At 44.0% G+C, this 17,767-nt stretch overlaps 2 protein-coding genes and 1 long non-coding RNA gene across 5 annotated transcripts in view; 1 reads left to right on the top strand and 2 right to left on the bottom strand.

Moving 5' to 3' along the window:
- Window positions 1-1,336: 1,336 nt before the first annotated feature.
- Window positions 1,337-2,800, bottom strand: tbcc (tubulin folding cofactor C). The gene is given in 2 exon segments (XM_069930378.1): window positions 1,337-2,214; window positions 2,217-2,800. Coding segments are annotated over 2 exon segments (1,047 nt in total). The 5' UTR covers window positions 2,722-2,800; the 3' UTR covers window positions 1,337-1,672.
- Window positions 2,801-11,091: 8,291 nt separating this feature from the next.
- LOC138760516 (uncharacterized) lies at window positions 11,092-13,446 on the bottom strand. The gene is made up of 2 exons (XR_011355676.1): window positions 13,357-13,446; window positions 11,092-11,701 (listed from the first exon to the last, which is right to left on the bottom strand). It is a non-coding gene; the product is annotated as an uncharacterized lncRNA (long non-coding RNA).
- bicral (BICRA like chromatin remodeling complex associated protein) overlaps window positions 12,363-17,767 on the top strand; it is a 50,578-nt gene continuing 45,173 nt past the window's right edge. Inside the window, exon 1 of one of the 3 annotated variants that reach the window (XM_069931151.1) lies at window positions 12,363-12,515. The gene's annotated coding sequence lies outside the window, so the exon portion shown is untranslated. Of the gene's footprint in view, window positions 12,516-12,599; window positions 12,814-14,694; window positions 14,888-17,767 lie in introns of those variants that run through there. The other 2 variants (XM_069931152.1, XM_069931153.1) reach the window with 2 other exon arrangements.

The raw sequence follows: 17,767 nt of genomic DNA, 5'->3' as shown, positions 1-17,767 counted from the left end.
TCAGTTTGCTTTGAAACTCAGATTCTTTCAATTGTGGAGCAGCTGTGAGGCATCAGACTTCTCAAAACTCACAAAATTCTTGTTGAGTTATTTTCAGAGAATTGTTTCTTCATATGAATGATTTACTTCTCTTGCATGGAGGTTTCAGAACTTCTGTTTTCTTCCTTGATGCTTTCACAAACTCAGGCATGAGTCTGACGAAGTAACCATTACAATGGCTATGATCCAGAAAGATGGATGATCTTGCTTTTTTTAACCCAGAATTGGTTGAGTTATGAGTGGCTATTTAAAATGACACTGCAGCATTGACCAAGAGAAGCAGCAAAGTAGTCATCCCTTCTGGAGCTACTGTCAGACTATGCTACTCACAGAATGTTACAGCATTTCTGACCACGTTTGTTTTTGGTTCAGTAATATTAAAGATGCTGCTTAAAATGGCATAATCACTGATATGACACACCGCTGGCTTCTGTTTGAAGCTTATCTCTTCCAAATGTTTATGAGGTAATATGGTTCTGAATTGTCTGCCGACCACAAGCAAAAGCCTGCTTTGAACAGATGCCATCTAAGTTTCCATTCTAGCAACATAGGTAAACAAACAAAGTCTTGTTTGATTAGATATCCTCCTTGAGCAACCCCATTGTCCTACATATTTCAATGAACAAACACTTCTAGTTTTATTGGGTTGTTCACCAGACTTTGCAACTCCGAAAATAGCTTCTTGTGTCTGTAAGTGTGTCCCTGAATCCAACCCACAAAATAATTTTACTAAGAAATATAAACTTTATAACTAAAGATTAATAGTAGCACGATTCCATCACACAAAGGAGGCCAGAAGGAAGAAAAAAAATTGAAGATAATATTTAGAATTAAAATTCTCAGTAATTAATTTTGATGCAAAATAGTTTTAACTTTTGTTTAGGATTTACATACCATCTGTTGAGCATATTGTCCTCAGCAGACAAATGTACAACTCCAGATAGGTCGCTTAAAGTAGCCAGCAGTCCACCAGGAATGTGAACTTGCATTCAGTGTCACTCACACCCTAGCTAATAGATTCACAATTAACCTTACTTTTTTTGATACAATCTATGAACCGAAGAGAACTGCAATGCCATCATCAACCTGCTGGAAAGCACCAAAAATGGAGCGGACCATGTCCTTATAGTTAACAACTTGTTTGAATCAACTATTAAATCTTAATGTTGGATGTCTCTGAACACAGATTAACCCCCCTTTTTACCAGAGCATCTTTTTCAATTAGAAGTGACGATGAGGTTCAATTTCGAACTTATGGATTTGATATTGGCTCTTGTTTTAAGAATAAACAAGCCAGTTCAAGATGGTAATTTTATTTTATCCACCAATGTAATGCACTTTAAAATTAGTTTCAACTCTTTTACAAACTCTACATCGACATGATAACATACATTTTTAGACAAAAGCGCAAACACCAAGAACAATGCGTTGACAATCAGACAGAAGATATTTCACAACATGCCAACTATTCACAATCAGCTTTAACCCACACTATGGGTGTAATTGGCCAACCATTAAATAAGACCCCTATCCACAAGGATTATTTTGTTTTTATTCAAGTAAACGACATGGATCAAGTCTCGAATTCTTGCGATTGTTTAATACACACTAACGCCAGGCACTTGGGGCAACATCATGGAGATAAGATTTCATCCCAATCAGTTATTCGAGATTCCTCTGGCAAAATTCTCCAGTTAGGGGAATGATCAGACGCAAGCCAGTTAAAATCGTCAATAATGTTCCAATTGTTTTTAGTTTTGTCTAACCTTGCCTGTTCAAAATCTCTCTCGATGCCTTCGTAAGTCCAGTTAAATGGAGCGAACGAAATTTCAGTGCAATCTTCCACGATGGCTCTGCTGGTCACATGCAAATACACCTGTGCATTCTTGGTGTTGTGGGTTCGCAGCTGTTGGCAAGCGAAAGCGAACGTGCAGCCGGCAGACTGGTCCACCAACACCGAGGTCGCCACCGGTCCGCACAGCACCTTGGAATCGGTGACATTCTTGATGTGCAGGGTGCTGGGCGAGCCCAGGAGCTTCACCACGCAGTTGGACAACCCGGTCAACAGCACGTCCTTGCCGCTGATCTCTGGCGCCGAGCGGACCAGCACCCGCGAGTCTGCGTCCGAGAAGCCGCAGACGTTCTGCTCGACCACCCGGGGCTGGGAGGTTGTCGTGCGGGGGGACGGGGAGCGGCCTGGGTCTCCCTGGGGGCGGCGTTTTCTTTTCGGCGCGATTTGAAGGCGAACTTCTTCTTGGGCAGGCACTCCTCCCGCTTGTCCAGCACCGCCGCCTGCAGTTGCTGCAAGGCGGCCTGGGCCTTGCGCAGCTCGTAGGCCGACAGGAACATCATGCTGTCGTTGACGAACTTCTGCAGCCGCTGCATCTTCTGCGCCATGTCCTCGAAGCGGCCCGTCAGCGCCGCCTTGTCGGCGCCCCCCTCGCAGCTCGCCAGCAGCGCCTCGATCGCCGCCCTCTCCTCCGAGAAGGCCGAGACGAAGAAGTTGGCCTTCTCCTCCTTGACTGTGACCACGTCTTTGGCCAGCTTTCTCCGCTCCACGCCTTGCTGGCGCTCCTGGTCCCGGCGCTGCAGGATCTCCACCATCCTCTCTCTGCGCCGGTCGTACTCCGGCATCTCCTCCGGCAGCGGCTCCCTCTTCTCGCTCTCCCCCATGAGCGCCATGGTTTCTCGCCAAAGGAGCGCTTGAACATCGGGCCGCTCTATTGGTCCAATACTGGCGCCTGCCCGTATCTGTCGTTCTGATTGGCCAATCTGGGTTCAAAGGGAGACGGGTGGGCCCTGGGGGGGTCACTCATTCTGTCGACAGTTGCAGGGTGCAGCATTACAGGTTTCACCACCGTTCTACCTGTGGTGATATGTCATGACCACTCCTGCTGCTGGAGCCTCTGTCGGGCTTGTGTCTGCTGGAGGAGTAACCTGGGTGCTTGGGGCGGAGTCTCTGGCTTTGGGACATTTGCAGCGGGCTTAGAGGGGAGCCCAGCCGTAGCCTCAGGTCTCTGCGGTACTGGGGAAACTGTTGCTGGGAGAGTGACGGTAGCGGGGTCTGCTCTCCCTGGCTCTGGAGTGGTCGGGAATTCTGCACCTACATGGCAATCGGGAGCACGACTTGTGGAGGTCCTTCCAGCCGCGCTTGTAGTGGCCCCGTTCTGATCGGACCGGGTTTAGGGTCGGCGGCGCCTGTACTGGTGAACCCATGGGCAGGCAGGGCTCTTGGCTGTTTCTTACCTGCCCTATCGTATTTCTGTGGTCTTTCCCGCCTTCCACCATGATTCCAGTACAGCGATCCCTCGCCGTCTCTGTCCTCGGATGCACGTGCGTGCTCGTCGTCCCTGGATTCCATTCCTCAGGAAGAGTCTCCAGGTGGTTGGGAATGCACATTGGAGCAGAAGCAGCTTCCATCCTTGTAGCTATATTAGTTTATTAAATTGTACTGAAAATAACCACACCAGCAGTGCGAGTATAAGACAGCTTTAATAAACTAATATGGAAGGCAAGACTGTAGCTCTGGACTGCTTTATATACAAGGTCACCGGGATGACCTCTGGTGACCTAGTGATGTAATTACATATCACCACACTATCTATCTAGAATCATTAATGGAAAACCTCCCCACAATTCGTTGGATTATCACCGACCAAAAAAGATGGATGTATTAAACATAAGCCCCTTTTCCATTGGCTGTGCAGTATTCCCTGATAGGAAGCAATTTGGACCACCTTTAACTGGAACACTAATTGCTTTTCCACTGAACGCACACATCTCCAGGGATCGGAGTGTCCTACCTTCAACTGGAAACGGGTGACTTTCTGTTGGTTTTATCAGCAAACGCCAGGGATCTGAGTAGGGGTCAAGACCTTGTGTGAAATGATGTCATTTGAACCCGGCATTCAGACCGTGTTCCTTTTCCACTGGACCCCGTCCCAGTAAATTCTCAGTTAATTTCTGGGACAGGGCACTAGTGGAAAAGGGGTTGTAAATCAATGGGGAAGGGTGAAATGAAAAATTATTTCCTGAACTGCAGATTTTTTTTAAAATAGCCTAATAAGAGGGGGAAAGGGATTCTGATTGTTTCAGGAAATGAAGCTGGGAAGATGAAAATCTATTCTGCTAGTTCATCATAACTCTGTTAAAGGAATGTAATACTACATTTAGAATGTAACATACATGAAATTCTTTAACATTTGTCTACCATAAGGCAGACAGCAAACCACCATTTTGGCTAGTGGCCCTCTGTGGTGAATGTCTGCCAAGCTGCCTGTCTCCCCTCTGGTGAGCCTTGCTGAACTAATTGGCTGTGCATTATCTCTACTGTTAAGGACACTCCCCTTGGGTATAACTGTATGCACCTATTGTCTTTCATTATTGTACCATGAGTTTCTGCTAATAACAGCCATGATTATTGTTTGACCACATTGTCTTTGTCTACTTCATCAACTGGCACTTCAATTTTATTAGCAGAAACTCATGGTACAGTAATGAAAGATAATAGGGGCATACACAGTTATACCCAAGGGGAATGTCCTTAACAGTAGAGATAATGCACAGCCAATGTTAGTACAGCAAGGCTCGCCAAAGGGGAGACAGGCAGCTTGGCAGACGTTCACCACAGTCTCCCCCTGGCAGAAGAAGGATTAAAATCAAAAGGACAGCTGCAAGGAAAGACTGAAGCAAATGATATATAGATTCCATGTTTGGCATTGAGAATACTCTAACAGCCAAAATACACCAGTATCTAGCAAGCAATCAAAATATAATGAGATGTTTTATGAATATGTCAGCCTATCAGGTTGTTTACGAATTCTGGTGCTTCTTCTCAAAACAGGTGGCACCTTTTCAACCTTGGGAACTGGTACAATTTCTGGGTCTGTAGTGTGGGAAGGACCGACTTCTGGACCCGCTACAGTTTTTGTAAGTTCACTGCAAGCCATCGATATCTTTCGGTTCCCTGGATATCTCCGCAAATTTAAGGCACTGGCAACTTTCTCGTGGATGTAGCTGTCAGTACTCCCCATGTCTATTAGACAATCAAGAGTCTCACCATTCACCTCCCCCATCATAGTCGACCATTCCAGTCCGTAACATCCCTCAAGCTTTACAGTCAATTGCGCTATCACAGGGGATCTCACCTCGCCGTCACTTGAAGTCGATTCAACCTGCTCGTCTGAAGATTCCTTCTTCTGCCTGAGGTGCTACTTTCTATTCGGTCATTATTGTGTACTGCAACAAATCAAACACCTCATGAACGCATGTTTGCCTTTCCTAGGAAATCAGGAACTGTGATGGACTGGCCAGCCTGTTTATCTGAGCCTGGAACCGTGCTGCTGAAGAACCATGCTCGGGAGCGTAAAACAGACCCCCTAGTCCAACCAGTTCAACCTCTGCATACCAACCCCCAACTACGCTCATGTTAAATTCCCAGATGGGTGTACTGACACTGTACCCCTAAGAGATCTGGCCTCGTCTGGTTCACCCCTTCCTCACACCCCTACTCAGAGTGAGCCTGAGAGATTGGGCTCACCAACCCCCCCCCCCCAAGCCTGTGACCCCTAGTAAGCTTTCAAATGGCCATGCTGAGGCTCCACTGCCTCACGCTGGCAATTCTGGATCTCATTATATTTCGATTGCTTGCTAGATACTGACGTATTTTGGCTGTTAGAGTATTCTCAATGCCAAACATGGTATCCATGTATCGCTTGCTTCAGTCTTTCCTAGCAGCTGTCCTTTTGATTTTAACCCTTCTTCTGTCAGGGGGAGAGTGTGGTGAATGTCTGCCAAGCTGCCTGTCTCCCCTCTGGCGAGCCTTGCTGTAGTAACATTGGCTGTGCATTATCTCTACTGTTAAGGACATTCCCCTTGGGTATAACTGTGTATGCATCTATTATCTTTCATTATTGTACCATGAATTTCTGCTAATAAAAGCCATGATTATTGTTTGACCACATCGTCTTTGTCTACTTCATCAACTGGCACTTCAATCTCACAGAGACCTACAGCATCTGATGTTCCTAGGTGGTCTCCCCTCCAAGTAATGACCAGGCCTGAGCCTGCTTAGCGTCTGAGATCAGAAAATCTCAGGCAAATTCAGGCTATTAGGCCTTTGTTTCAAGCTATGTAAAATAGTAATGGAAAAGAACAAAAATAAAATAGTACTAAGCATTCTATATTGGGTAAAGACAAATATCAATTATTAGATGCAATTTTTTTTGCCAAAAATAAACTATATTCACCACAAATAATTTCCAAAAAAAGAAAACTATTTAAACTCTTTTCACATCCACAGTTCAAATTTATTGTTAGAGTACATACATGACATCATATACAACCCTGAGATTCTTTTTCCAGCAGGGCAGGCAGGATTTCTATTTATCGGTAGTGCAAAAAAAGTTCCATATTCATACATTCCCATCACTACATTGTTGCATACATTCTCTAATTACACTTTGACCACTGGCGTGGCACCTTGTCATTACTCCTCCCTCTGTTGTTTGAAGGGTTTCTCCTTGCCCTCATCCCCTCAGTGCCCTGTAACAGAAGCTCTCTAAACCATGGTCCTTCCCCACAGTGTCCTCACAGTGGCTTCACCAAGCCTCTGTGCATCCCTCAACGCGAACTCCTGCAGTATGGAATGTGCCAGTCAGCAGCTGACAGACCAGCAAAATTAGGGCAAACGAAAAGGCATCTTTTCCCAAGATGATGGTCTTCCAGCAGGTCTGAATAACTGTCCCTGCATCTGCCCTTGGGAATAGCTCGTAAATCAGATTTCTATACCACATTGCTGTGGGCGATGAACCATGTCAAGGACCTTCTCCAGTCTTAGCAAAGGGGTGGGTAATTGTCTCCATAACAGTCATCTCAGGGATAATGTGCATTGTGGGAGATATTTCTGTTCTGTTCTTCAAGGATCTGACCAGGAGGGCTTCACTCACTGCCAGCCAGGCCAGTCTGGTGCTTGATAGTGAGCACTGGTGATGAGGTATTCTGCCAGATGACCTGGACAGTCTGCTCAGGGAACCACCTCACCGTGTCCATTGACCCCTCATCTATCGTCTGCAGGATGTTCCCTGCTGACCACTGCTTGATGGACTTTTCATCAAAGCTATTTGGAAACACATTTCCACTAAAGGATAGATAGTGTGGCAATGTCCAGCTCTCTGGGACATTGCGCAGCAATGGGTCCAGGCCCATCCTTCGGAACACCTGGGAAAGATAGAACCTGAGCACATAGCAGCTCGTATATAGGTTCCACACAAACTCTGATATCGCACACACTAAGGATGTCATAGGATGGTGGCACTTTAAGTACGCACTTAACCCTGTTTGGTGATTTGTATATGGTGACTTTTTAGAGCCTTTCCATTTTGGATCTCCATATGAACCAAAGTCTGCTCTGGGGACCACAAGACAGAAGTGCAGGGGATGAACCAGATCTGCACCGTCATGGGATGCAAGTGATTTGACAAAAGCTAATTAGAAACAACTTCTTGAAGGTAAACCACTCAGAGAAAATTCAATGGATTTATGATATATGTGTTACCATAAAGGAAAAGGTGAGAGTAGCAAATCTGGAGCATCCAAATTATACAGTGCATAGAGGATTGTGTAAGAAAAGAAAGGGAATCTTTTGTTTGGTACCAAGAGCTTAATGCAGTGGTTCAAGTTCAAGGTAACATGCACCAAGATGCAGTGACAGTCTTTGTTTTGCAGACAGTCCAACTAAACATACGTGGTACAATAAGAAAGTACAAAAGTATGGAGGTTACACAAAGTAATGTGATGTTGGCAAAGGCAATGGAATTTCACTATTGTGAAGTTCATTCTGGAGTCTTCAACAGCAGAAAAACTGGAAAGATACAGTGCCCCCCATAATGTTTGGGACAAAGACATTTTTTTTCCTTTATTTGCCCCTGTACTCCACAGTTTTAAATTTGTAATCAAACAATTCAGATGTGATTAAAGTGCATATTCCAGGTTTTATTCAAGTTTATTTGCATAAACTTTGCTTTGATCATGTAGATATCACAGCACTTTATATACATAATCCCCTTATTTCACTGCCTCCTGAAGAGTGTTTCTGATCTGTAGAACAAATGTTTGGGGATTTTTCATTATAAGAATTTTTGTCATCAGCAGTGGAGGTCTTCCTTGTGTTACAAGCCCAAAGGACCCCAAAACCCAGCAGCAATAGACATTCATCAAGACAAGTAGTTAAACAAAAGTTGTTTTTAATGATCTTTAAACATGAAAACAGTATCAAACTTTAACTTATCTCTATTAACTTAACCCCCTTATAATTCTACGTGTATGTGATGTGTGTGTAAATGTAAGAAAAGTTCTTTGGTTCACAGATCAATCTCACTTCTCATTCTTCCAAGTTCACTGGTTGCAGGCAATTCTTATACTGTGCACAGAATTTATCACCAGGCTTTGGTGCTCAAAAGGTAAATGTTTACCACTCAGTTATTCTCTCGTAGGGTTTGAAGAGAGAGATTTGTTGTTCCAGGATTTCCACAACCGAGGTACCTCCATTCGTCACCACAATGTCTTGCTGATGAAATTTGCCCCATCAGGGTTTTCTAGAGGATAACCTCTTTTTTTCAGGCTTTCACAGAGTTCCTTTCTGTTCCACTTATTCCAAGAGAAACATCAGACAAATAGAACTTCCAGCCATCCACTGCTCTGGAGTTTGTTTCAGTTCCAACAAGCTTCTTTTGGCTTGTTTCAGCTGTGACTGTCTCTCTCTGTTTCCAACTGCCAGCATATGTTCTTCTCTCTCTCTCTCACTTGCAAAACCCCCACCTTCTCCAGCAAACAGCAGGAGTTAATCTTCTGCTTCTGTCTGTTATTTTTAGGTAAACAAAAACCCAGGAGTGACCTTTATGTGCATTCTGTCAAAACCCTTGCAAAGAGTTTTCAACAGCCAGAGTGTCTCCAGTCCATTCATTTAATGACATTATTGTGGCTTAAAGCATCTTGAATGAAGCACCTACTTGTGAAATGTGCACAGCATTCTCCATAGTTTCTGTAAATTCACTGAATATGAATTCTTCAGTATTTCAAATAAGATCTGTTTTAAAGTGTGTGTATGTATGTAACCAAGTTTAATTTTACCAATTTATCTCCCAAATATTCCATTACACTTGAAAATTCCATATTCCTTTTCCATTAATGAGCTCACCAGTACACTCTTTCTTCTTAATGATCTTCCAAACTTGATTTTGGTAGTCTTAAGGTCACTTTCAGCTTTATCTTGTTTTTCATTCTCATAATGGCTTTGACTTTTATTGGCATAACTTTGTTTGAATCTGATTTACCTAATTTAATTACTTGAAGGTAACAGGGAACATCAATGAACTCCTGGTATATTTTATAAGGATTTTAACTACGGGTTTGATAATGTTCTACAAGGCAGACCACTCAGAAAAGTCTTCAAGTTTTAAGGATAAAAGTACAAATTAAAAACCTTGTGCTAGTAGCAAACCTTTCCCACAGTGCTAAAATCCCAAAGGCACTCTCCAGGTGGATGAAGGTGCATAAACTTTCTAGCTTACCATATTTCTCTGAAGTGACTCCGCTACCCATGATGCAGTTTTTTAATTTTTAAAAAACAATTTAGACATATACTCTAATGGGCCAATTTGGTCCTATAAGTCCATGCCACCCAATTAACCTACAGCCCAGTACATTTTGAAGCGTGGCAGAAAACTGGTGCTCCTGGAAAAAAAAACCTAGACATGGAGAGAACGTGGAAACTCCTTACAGACAGCAAGGGATTCGAACCAAAGTCCAGTCCCGATTGCTGGTGCTGAGGCCTTGCTCAACTTCATCATTGACTTTTTCTGCACTGCAGTCCATTTGATTATGCCAATGAGCATGGCTTTGCTTCAGGATAACGTCAAGGCAAGACTATCATGAACTGTCAACATTTTCAATGTAGAAAATAAAAGAGCAACCCAACTAATCTGGTCTTCCAATACTTCATTCAAGATGCTTTAAGTAGGGTAGTTCAATATAATTTTTTTTACACCAATTACATCTTACTCCACAAAAGTTAAATAAAGTCAGATTTGTCAGATCAATGTTTTAGATGTGGTCAGGAAGGAGGCACTTTTTCTACATTCTACATAGTCTTGCTCTAAAGTGAGATCTTCTTGGTCAAACTTGGCATTGTACTTGAAATGGTTTTTAGAAATTAAATTACTGCAAACTCCTGTGTTATTTTTATTGGGTAATATGGAAGGAATAAGACCCAAATTAGTTATCTACATATCAAAAAACAATTTTTAAAGCAGTGGCACGTGTAGCAGTGGCATGGAAATTAGGTGTTTACCTGGGTATGGAGCATTGGAATGTAGTTGTGTTCCTTTGGAAAATATCACTTATAATTCAAGAAATAGGTATGATGGATTTTTGAAAATTTTACGCCCATATTTAAGAATTGAATGAATCTATAGACCTTTCCTTTGGCCCCAAACTTCATTAACCTCCTTGAAATAATATTAAGTTATTAATGATTAATTCCATGTAGTAAGGGCGAGGGGGGGGGGGGGGTTTCTATTCTAGTTTATTACTTTTACTTTCTTTCTTCTTTTTACTTCATTGCTGATCTTTTTTCTTGTCTTTTATTCTTTCTTCTGAGGGGAGGGAATTGGGATTTAGATGATCATGTAATAGATTTGACACTTGCTTTTGATTGCTTTAATTTGGATATTACATGTATGGAAGAAATTTCAACAAAAAAAATTGTAAGTCAATCTTCAACTATTTTAAATGTAATATGGTTTCTGCCATTCTTTCAAGCAATGAGTTCCAAACCAGCAAACAGGTGAAAAAAAATCTTGCATTTCCCCATTTGTGAATTGAAACATATATTTGAATTCAAATACTATTGCCTAAAAAGGGATGATAAAATCACCATAACTGAAATGAGCAGAATTATCCATGATTTGATATTCATTAAAGACTTGATACAAGACTAGGTCTGGGAAAAGTTGATATACTATGTAACTTAGTTGAGAAAAAAAATCAAACGACTCGAACTTGAATATTTATTCAATGAACAAACACTTTAACATGGAGAGCTGGGTACAAATATCATTGAAAGTATTTTCTTTGATCCAGGGATTGATAACAAATGTGCTTTTATGTGATTATGATGAATTTGACATTCCCCCATTATCTCGAATAACCCCAAGTACTTCAAAGACGAAATGGTTTAAAGTCACAGTACTTTTCTGGACAAAAATCCTCAACTTGTATATAACATTTGATTCATACAGAATCAACTGTACAGTAATTAAAGGTCACGGACTGTTAGGGAATTTAATATATTTTAAATAAGTTAAGCACAATAAACATCCGGAGCTGAATCAGCTCCCACCCTCGGCCCCCCCCCCCCAAACAACTTTTGGTGCATTTACAGGGCAGGTCGGAGTTGCTGGAAGAATAATTGGGATTCCCCAATGTTAAAGAACCAACGTTTCTCGAACGCAGGCAAAGGCCATTCTCCAATCTGCACTGCCCACAAAAATCACTGCAAATCCGAATAACACCAGGTTCTCTCCCTCGGATTATTGTCACAAGGCAGAACTCCAACTGGAGATCAACGTTCAGGGTCAGTTTGCGAAATTCGGATCCATTCCGTCTGAAGGCAATGGAGACAAACGTGCAAAAGTCTCGGTCGAAGCACGAACTTGCACCCGACTCCCCCCCTCCCCCCCCCCCTTCCGGACCCGTCAGTCACAGCTCAGCTTCGGCCAATCAGCGTGGGCGGCGCTCCTGCCGCGGGCCAGTGGGCTGCGCCATGTCGTCTCGGCGCGCGCGTTGCCTTTGTTCAGGGCAAGGACCCCGGCCGACCGGGACGGGGCGGGAATGGCACCATTTTACCTCTCGCTTCCTAAACACAGGGCACGACAACCCGCCTCGGAACACGAGTCGTCCTCTCTCGGATGCCTGTGTCATGTGATGGTCGGGGCACCCCCCTCCTTTCCTCCCCAACACCGACTCCATCGATTTGCAAGATAACAGCTGCAACTACACGGCGACTCCCCCCCCCCCCAACTGATGAGGGGGCGAGTGGAGCCGAGACACAAAAGAGGAAGGGGGGGGGCACATTTGATGTGATGCACTAAAAGCGTGCAGGGGAGAAAATAAAATGCAGATTTTAAAAAGAAAGACGCGCAAGAAAAAAACCCGTAAAAGTTTCGAATGGTGCCTTGCAAAAAAAATAATAAAAGTGGAGGGGGGGGGGGGGGTAAAAAAAAATAGCAAGCACGAGGCGCGGTGGAAGTGGTGCGGGTGCAAACATTTCCTTGCAGGGAAATGCCCTGAACAGCTCTTGTTGTTGGGGAGTGTGTGTGTGTGTGGCGCGGAGGTGGGTTTTTTTCCCCCGGTCCCTGGTCATCTCGCCCCTGATTTGATGGCGAGGAAACCCCGTTGACAAGGCGCGCTTCATGACGGTGAGTTCCTTCAGTGTATTATAATTTTGCGATAAAAATTTCAAGGAAAGAAAAAAACACAAGTCCTTCGGGGAGGGGGGGGGGGAAATGGGGGCGAAGGGAAAAGATCTTTTAAAAAAGAAATGCCTTCCCCGCCTTTGGAAGCTGCGGCTGAATTTAAAGAGGAGGAGGAGGGGGGGGGAGAGAAAAAAACCCGACCACCACTGAAGGAAACACTTTTTAAACCAGACCCCCCCCCCCCCCTTCCTTCCTCCTCCTCCTCCCTTCATCCTCACCGAACTCAATGAGTCACGGATTGGTAAAGAGCCGTTGGAAAATATACTTTTACTTTCCGCCCCCGTGATCAGCCGGCAGGTTTTTTTTATTTGGGTCGAGAGGGAGAATAATCGCCTGAAATCCCTCCCTCTTTTGCTCTCTCCTGCTTTCTAAGCGGTTTTTTTTTAAGAGCCGGAGTCACGGGCGGTGGTTGGAAGCGCCATTTGGTCCCTCACGGGGTTACCCCGTCCCCGCCTCGACGTGGGTGAAGCCCGCTTTAAAACGCACCGGGGTGGTGGTCTCTGTCTAAAAGAAGGCCGGACCGGGCCGCGCCCCCGCCTCCCAACACAGAACCGAGGAGAGAGAGAGAGAGAGACCCCCAGCCCGCCCCGCCCCGTGAAGGCCGCTGCTCCTCTCGACCACCACGGGCAGGAATGGAGGCCGCTTGTTTTTCTTCGCTCCGACCCTTCTCGGATTAACTTCTTCCTCGGGGAGAGGCACAACATGGCGACGCCAGAGCTGCCCCACACTCTCTCTCTCTCTCTCTCCTGATCCATTTCTCAGCCCGTCTCCCTCCCTCACCGACCTCGGGAAATAAAAGACCGAAGAGCTGGGCTCGGACTCGCCGCCATCACTTGGGCTCCCGTCACTTTCTCGCCCGAGATGCCGGCCTCGGCCGGGACCCCCCCACCCCACCCCACCCACCCCCCACAAAAGGAAGCGTCTGGATTCGAGCGATTGAAATGCTTTTGCTTCTCTCTCTCTCCCCCTTTAACCGACTAAAGTTGCCAGGACGGAAAACATGATCTGAGAGTCAGTTTGTGGAAGCTGGTTTTCACCACCGGAGCTCGCAGTGGGCGGGATTTGAAGTTCGGTTTCCACCCAGCCTTCTCTCTCTCAAAGAAACTCCTCTCCCTTTTAACTTCAAACCGCTCGGGTCTGCGTGACCTGGGGCCGTGGCAACCATTTAATTCCCTTTCTTTCACGACCCTCGGCCCCCAGTGAGAGAGGGTGCACGGCCTTGCGCCTTCGTTTATAAATCCAGGGCCAAGCAATTTAGCAACTTTCCACTGACCACATTAGCAATGCGCAATTTTCCATCAAGAGGGGGACGGGGGTCGTGAGAGAAGGGTGGGGGACGGAACTGGCCTGATGCCAACAGCGCTTGCGCACTGGAAAGGGGATGAAGCGCCGCCATCTTCCCCGCTGGCCCAAGGTCTTGCTCGACCTGCCTTCAGGAGCACGGAATCATTTAAAAAAAATGCACATGTGCGTGCTCGTCTTGTCGGGGAGTTGCAGACCGTCCTTTGCCTTATAAAGTTGACTGTGCTTGCCGCTCCTGAACAGTCTCGGCATGTTGAATTTCCACGGTTGCAATCTTCATATTGTGGTCCAACTGGTTATCTCAGATGCTTTTGGTTCGGCGTTGAAGGCGTCTGTCAAAATACGTTGCAGAGCTCAGCTTGGCATAAAGTCGGTGCAAAAATAAATTTGAGCTTCTGAAGGCTGATTGGCATTCTCTATAAAAGGCCCAGAAAAAGATGCACATTTTCAAAGTGCCCTACCCACAGTAGGGATATGATTTTTAGAATGCCCAATGTTTTGGATAGAGCAAGGGGATTTCCCCCCCCCCCCCCCCATGTTAATTTATTTCTGGAGTGTAGCACTATGGTTTGATCGTGGGTGCTAAAATCTGCAATTCTGGCCTGTCCATCATGGACAGCTGCATTTTTTCCTCCCCAAGCCCTAAGTTCAGGGTTTTCCTCCTCAAACTTCTCTCCATTAATTCCACACTATTTCCATAATATACTTCCACAGGATTTAAAAAAAAAAGTGTTTAATTAGCTGTAAAGCACTGGGACAATTCTGACAGAATTGCAAGTTTTTAACAATGTTTTTATAGATCTGGATCTACAATTTTCATTCAGTAATAGGTTAGAAATGTGGAAGTGCATGTAGATATCAACATTACTTCTCAACTACTGCACCCACAGTCACAACTGCTGAAGTTAGGTTGGCCTTGCAGCAGATGAACCAGCAGAAAGCAATCGTCCCAGCTGGAATCCCATGATGTGTCCTGAGAGGCTGCGCCGATCAACTTTTAGACTTATACACAGGTATCTTTAATCTCTCCGTGCATCAGACCACAGTTCCCACTTGCTTGAAGAAGTACCAAAGAAAACCACAAACATGGACATCATGTTACTGCACAATATTGTGCAGTTTTTAAAGGGGGGTAAATTTTATACTGGGGTGAAAAGTGAATTAACCTCATGGTGCTGCCAGGGCATTAATTTAACATTTTTGTAGCCTCTGGATCAGAGAAGTTTGTTCAGACAATACCTTTGAAAGCCAACAACTGAGTAGGATTGATGAAGTTACTGATGCTATATAAAAACAGTTCATCTTGCAGTCTAAGGGTGAAATTAAAAAAAAAAAACAGCATTTTCTTGGTCAGGTTGAGCATGTTTTAAAATGTTTGGATAACACAAAAATTCTGATCATGCATTCTGTTTGCATCTAGTACACAATGCACAGTTTTAATGATATTTAACAGTGATCATGAAAATACTATTTTGTACAAGTTATAATGTCATCAGTAGCTTAACATTGAATCAGAAGATTGAGTTTAAGTCCTACTTTGAGGCATTAAACCAAGATCTCCAAGTGATTGTAAAAGATATGTTCAGGTTTTGTTACAAGGAAAATTCTTAAAATAACTGAGTGTCTTACTCCACATCACAACAAATTTTATATCCCCATTATCTAGTATTTTACTGTTTGTGAATTGTCATGTTTCTATCTAATGTAATAACTCTTGTAGGATTATAAAGATCATTCTGTGATTGTGAAAGGCACAATATAAATCCAACTATTTACTTATTTTTACCTATTATTAATCTGTAGGAAATCTACAAAATTGTTAATCTCAATATTATCCCATGTATTTAAAGGCATGTTAAACAGGTGATGTATGGTAGGCCAACGAGCTGAGGCCCTCTGCAATATGATGCTCTTGGAATCTGTAGGATCTGCAATCTCCGTCAGGTCGAGCTAATAGTTCACGCAAGTACAACAAAAACTCCGAGTGACCATTAAACACCCCTAGCAGGTCCAACAAAACTCCTGCAGATACAACAATAACTCCAGCAGTAGACCCACAACCAGGTAAAGAAGACTCGACCACATGGACTCAGAAGTTGGGGGGAGGTGGGTGGGCTACAGGTCAAGCTCAGATGTCAGGACCTGAGGTTTCTGCTCCCTACCATCCTCCTGCCCAGTGTTATGTCTGTGTTACTTGGGAGGCTTCTTAAACAACTTAGAGATGCAAGATTCAAATAACAGAAGAAATTTTACTTCCACCATCTTAGGAAACCACACACACTCACATATACACATGCCCCACAGTGGGGCACTACAGTTACTACAGTGAGAAGGGTGTATTCTTATGCAGTTAAAAAATAAGACACATTATCTTGACTATATATCCCTCCTCAAGAGAAAGAAAAATTTAGTGTTCTTTATCACTTTCTTTCCACTGCAACTTCAGCAACTGAACTTGTATGCTAGTTTATTTTACACAACTACTTTTAAATAGTTCTTATCGATATTGCACTGACAGCAGTATGTTCCTTCGCCATCTTGTGGATTAGGCTCTGTGTTGCTAGTACACATTTAGGTGATGTAGTTTGTGCTTCACCTGACAACTGCTGTGTTGATGTTTCAGTATTAGTGGTTGTGGTCTCTTCACTTGATACCTCATTTGATATTGGTGTTGCAGGCTTTGCTGGTATTAAAGCTTTCTGCTTCATCACATCTTGTGTCGGCCGGATGTGAATTCTGTCCTCCTCAGCTGATTGCCAGGGTCTGTCTCGACAATGTATGATCTTGGTGTCAGAGCTTCTCAGATGACCTTTGATGGGGTCCATGTTTTCAACACCGGCTCTTGAATATGCACATGCTGCCCTCTGATGAGTTATGGCAATGTCTGTGGATGTTTGATATAATGCTGACGTCCTTCTTCTTGCGTGTCAGCCAGTCTTCTGGTTTCCTTCTGGTTTCCTTCTGGTCTTCTGGAGGGTGTGTTTTGCTTGGCAGAGTTGTTTTATATCTCCTGCCATTTAGAAGTTCTGTTGGGGTCTTCATGTCAGCTCTTAAAGGTGTTGCTCTTAATGATAGAAGAGAGAGATATGGGCCTTCTTTTGTTTTGTGACACTTAACTAGTGTGTGTTTCACAGTTTGCACTTGTCTTTCAATGAACCCATCACCTTTGGGGTAGTATAGGGATGGTGTAGTGATAACAAACCCATACTCTGCAGCCAGCTTTCTGAATTCTTGTGGTGTGAACTGTGTTCCATTGTCACATATTACTTACTTGCTTGGGTTTTCTTTGTTCAGCAAAGAGCGCTCTCATTTCTGAGGTGATAGTTGACGCTCTCAGGTCTTTCACCCTTTTGACGAATGGAAACAGACTAGTAAGAAGCTACTATTAAATATCACTCTTGATTCTTGGTGAACAAGTCTGCTCCCACTGTGTGACATGGCCTGCAGGTACTTCTGTGGAAATCATTTCCTCTTTTTGCTGTGTGTTTCTGAACGTCTGGCATATCTTCTTCGTCTGGATCTCATAATTGACAGAGATCAAATGCAACTTCCGGCAGATATCCAGACCTAGAATTGCTAGTCTGTCTGTACAGAGGATGTTCATTCCCTTATGGCAGCCATTGATATTAGCTCTCCCTTGCTGCTTGTTCATGGGTCCACCATCGGTCGTTAATGTGACATTTGCTGTTTCCAGTGCACAGTCTTTTGGATACCCTTTTATTATGTTCTCTGGGAACATTTGGCAGTAGAGTTTGAGTGGAAGGATGTTGCTTTGTGATCCAGTATCCAGCTTCACCTTTAGGTTAAATATCATCGGCTTGTTCTGGTGTTTCCTCTGTATTTTGATCCTTGTGTGCAACTTGCTTTCTTCTTTCATCTCAACCACATCTTGT

Source organism: Narcine bancroftii, chromosome 4 (genome assembly GCF_036971445.1).
Source record: "Narcine bancroftii isolate sNarBan1 chromosome 4, sNarBan1.hap1, whole genome shotgun sequence".
Taxonomy (NCBI): domain Eukaryota; kingdom Metazoa; phylum Chordata; class Chondrichthyes; order Torpediniformes; family Narcinidae; genus Narcine; species Narcine bancroftii.
Note: the sequence above shows the minus strand (reverse complement) of the source record. Positions and strands in the feature narration are given on the sequence as shown.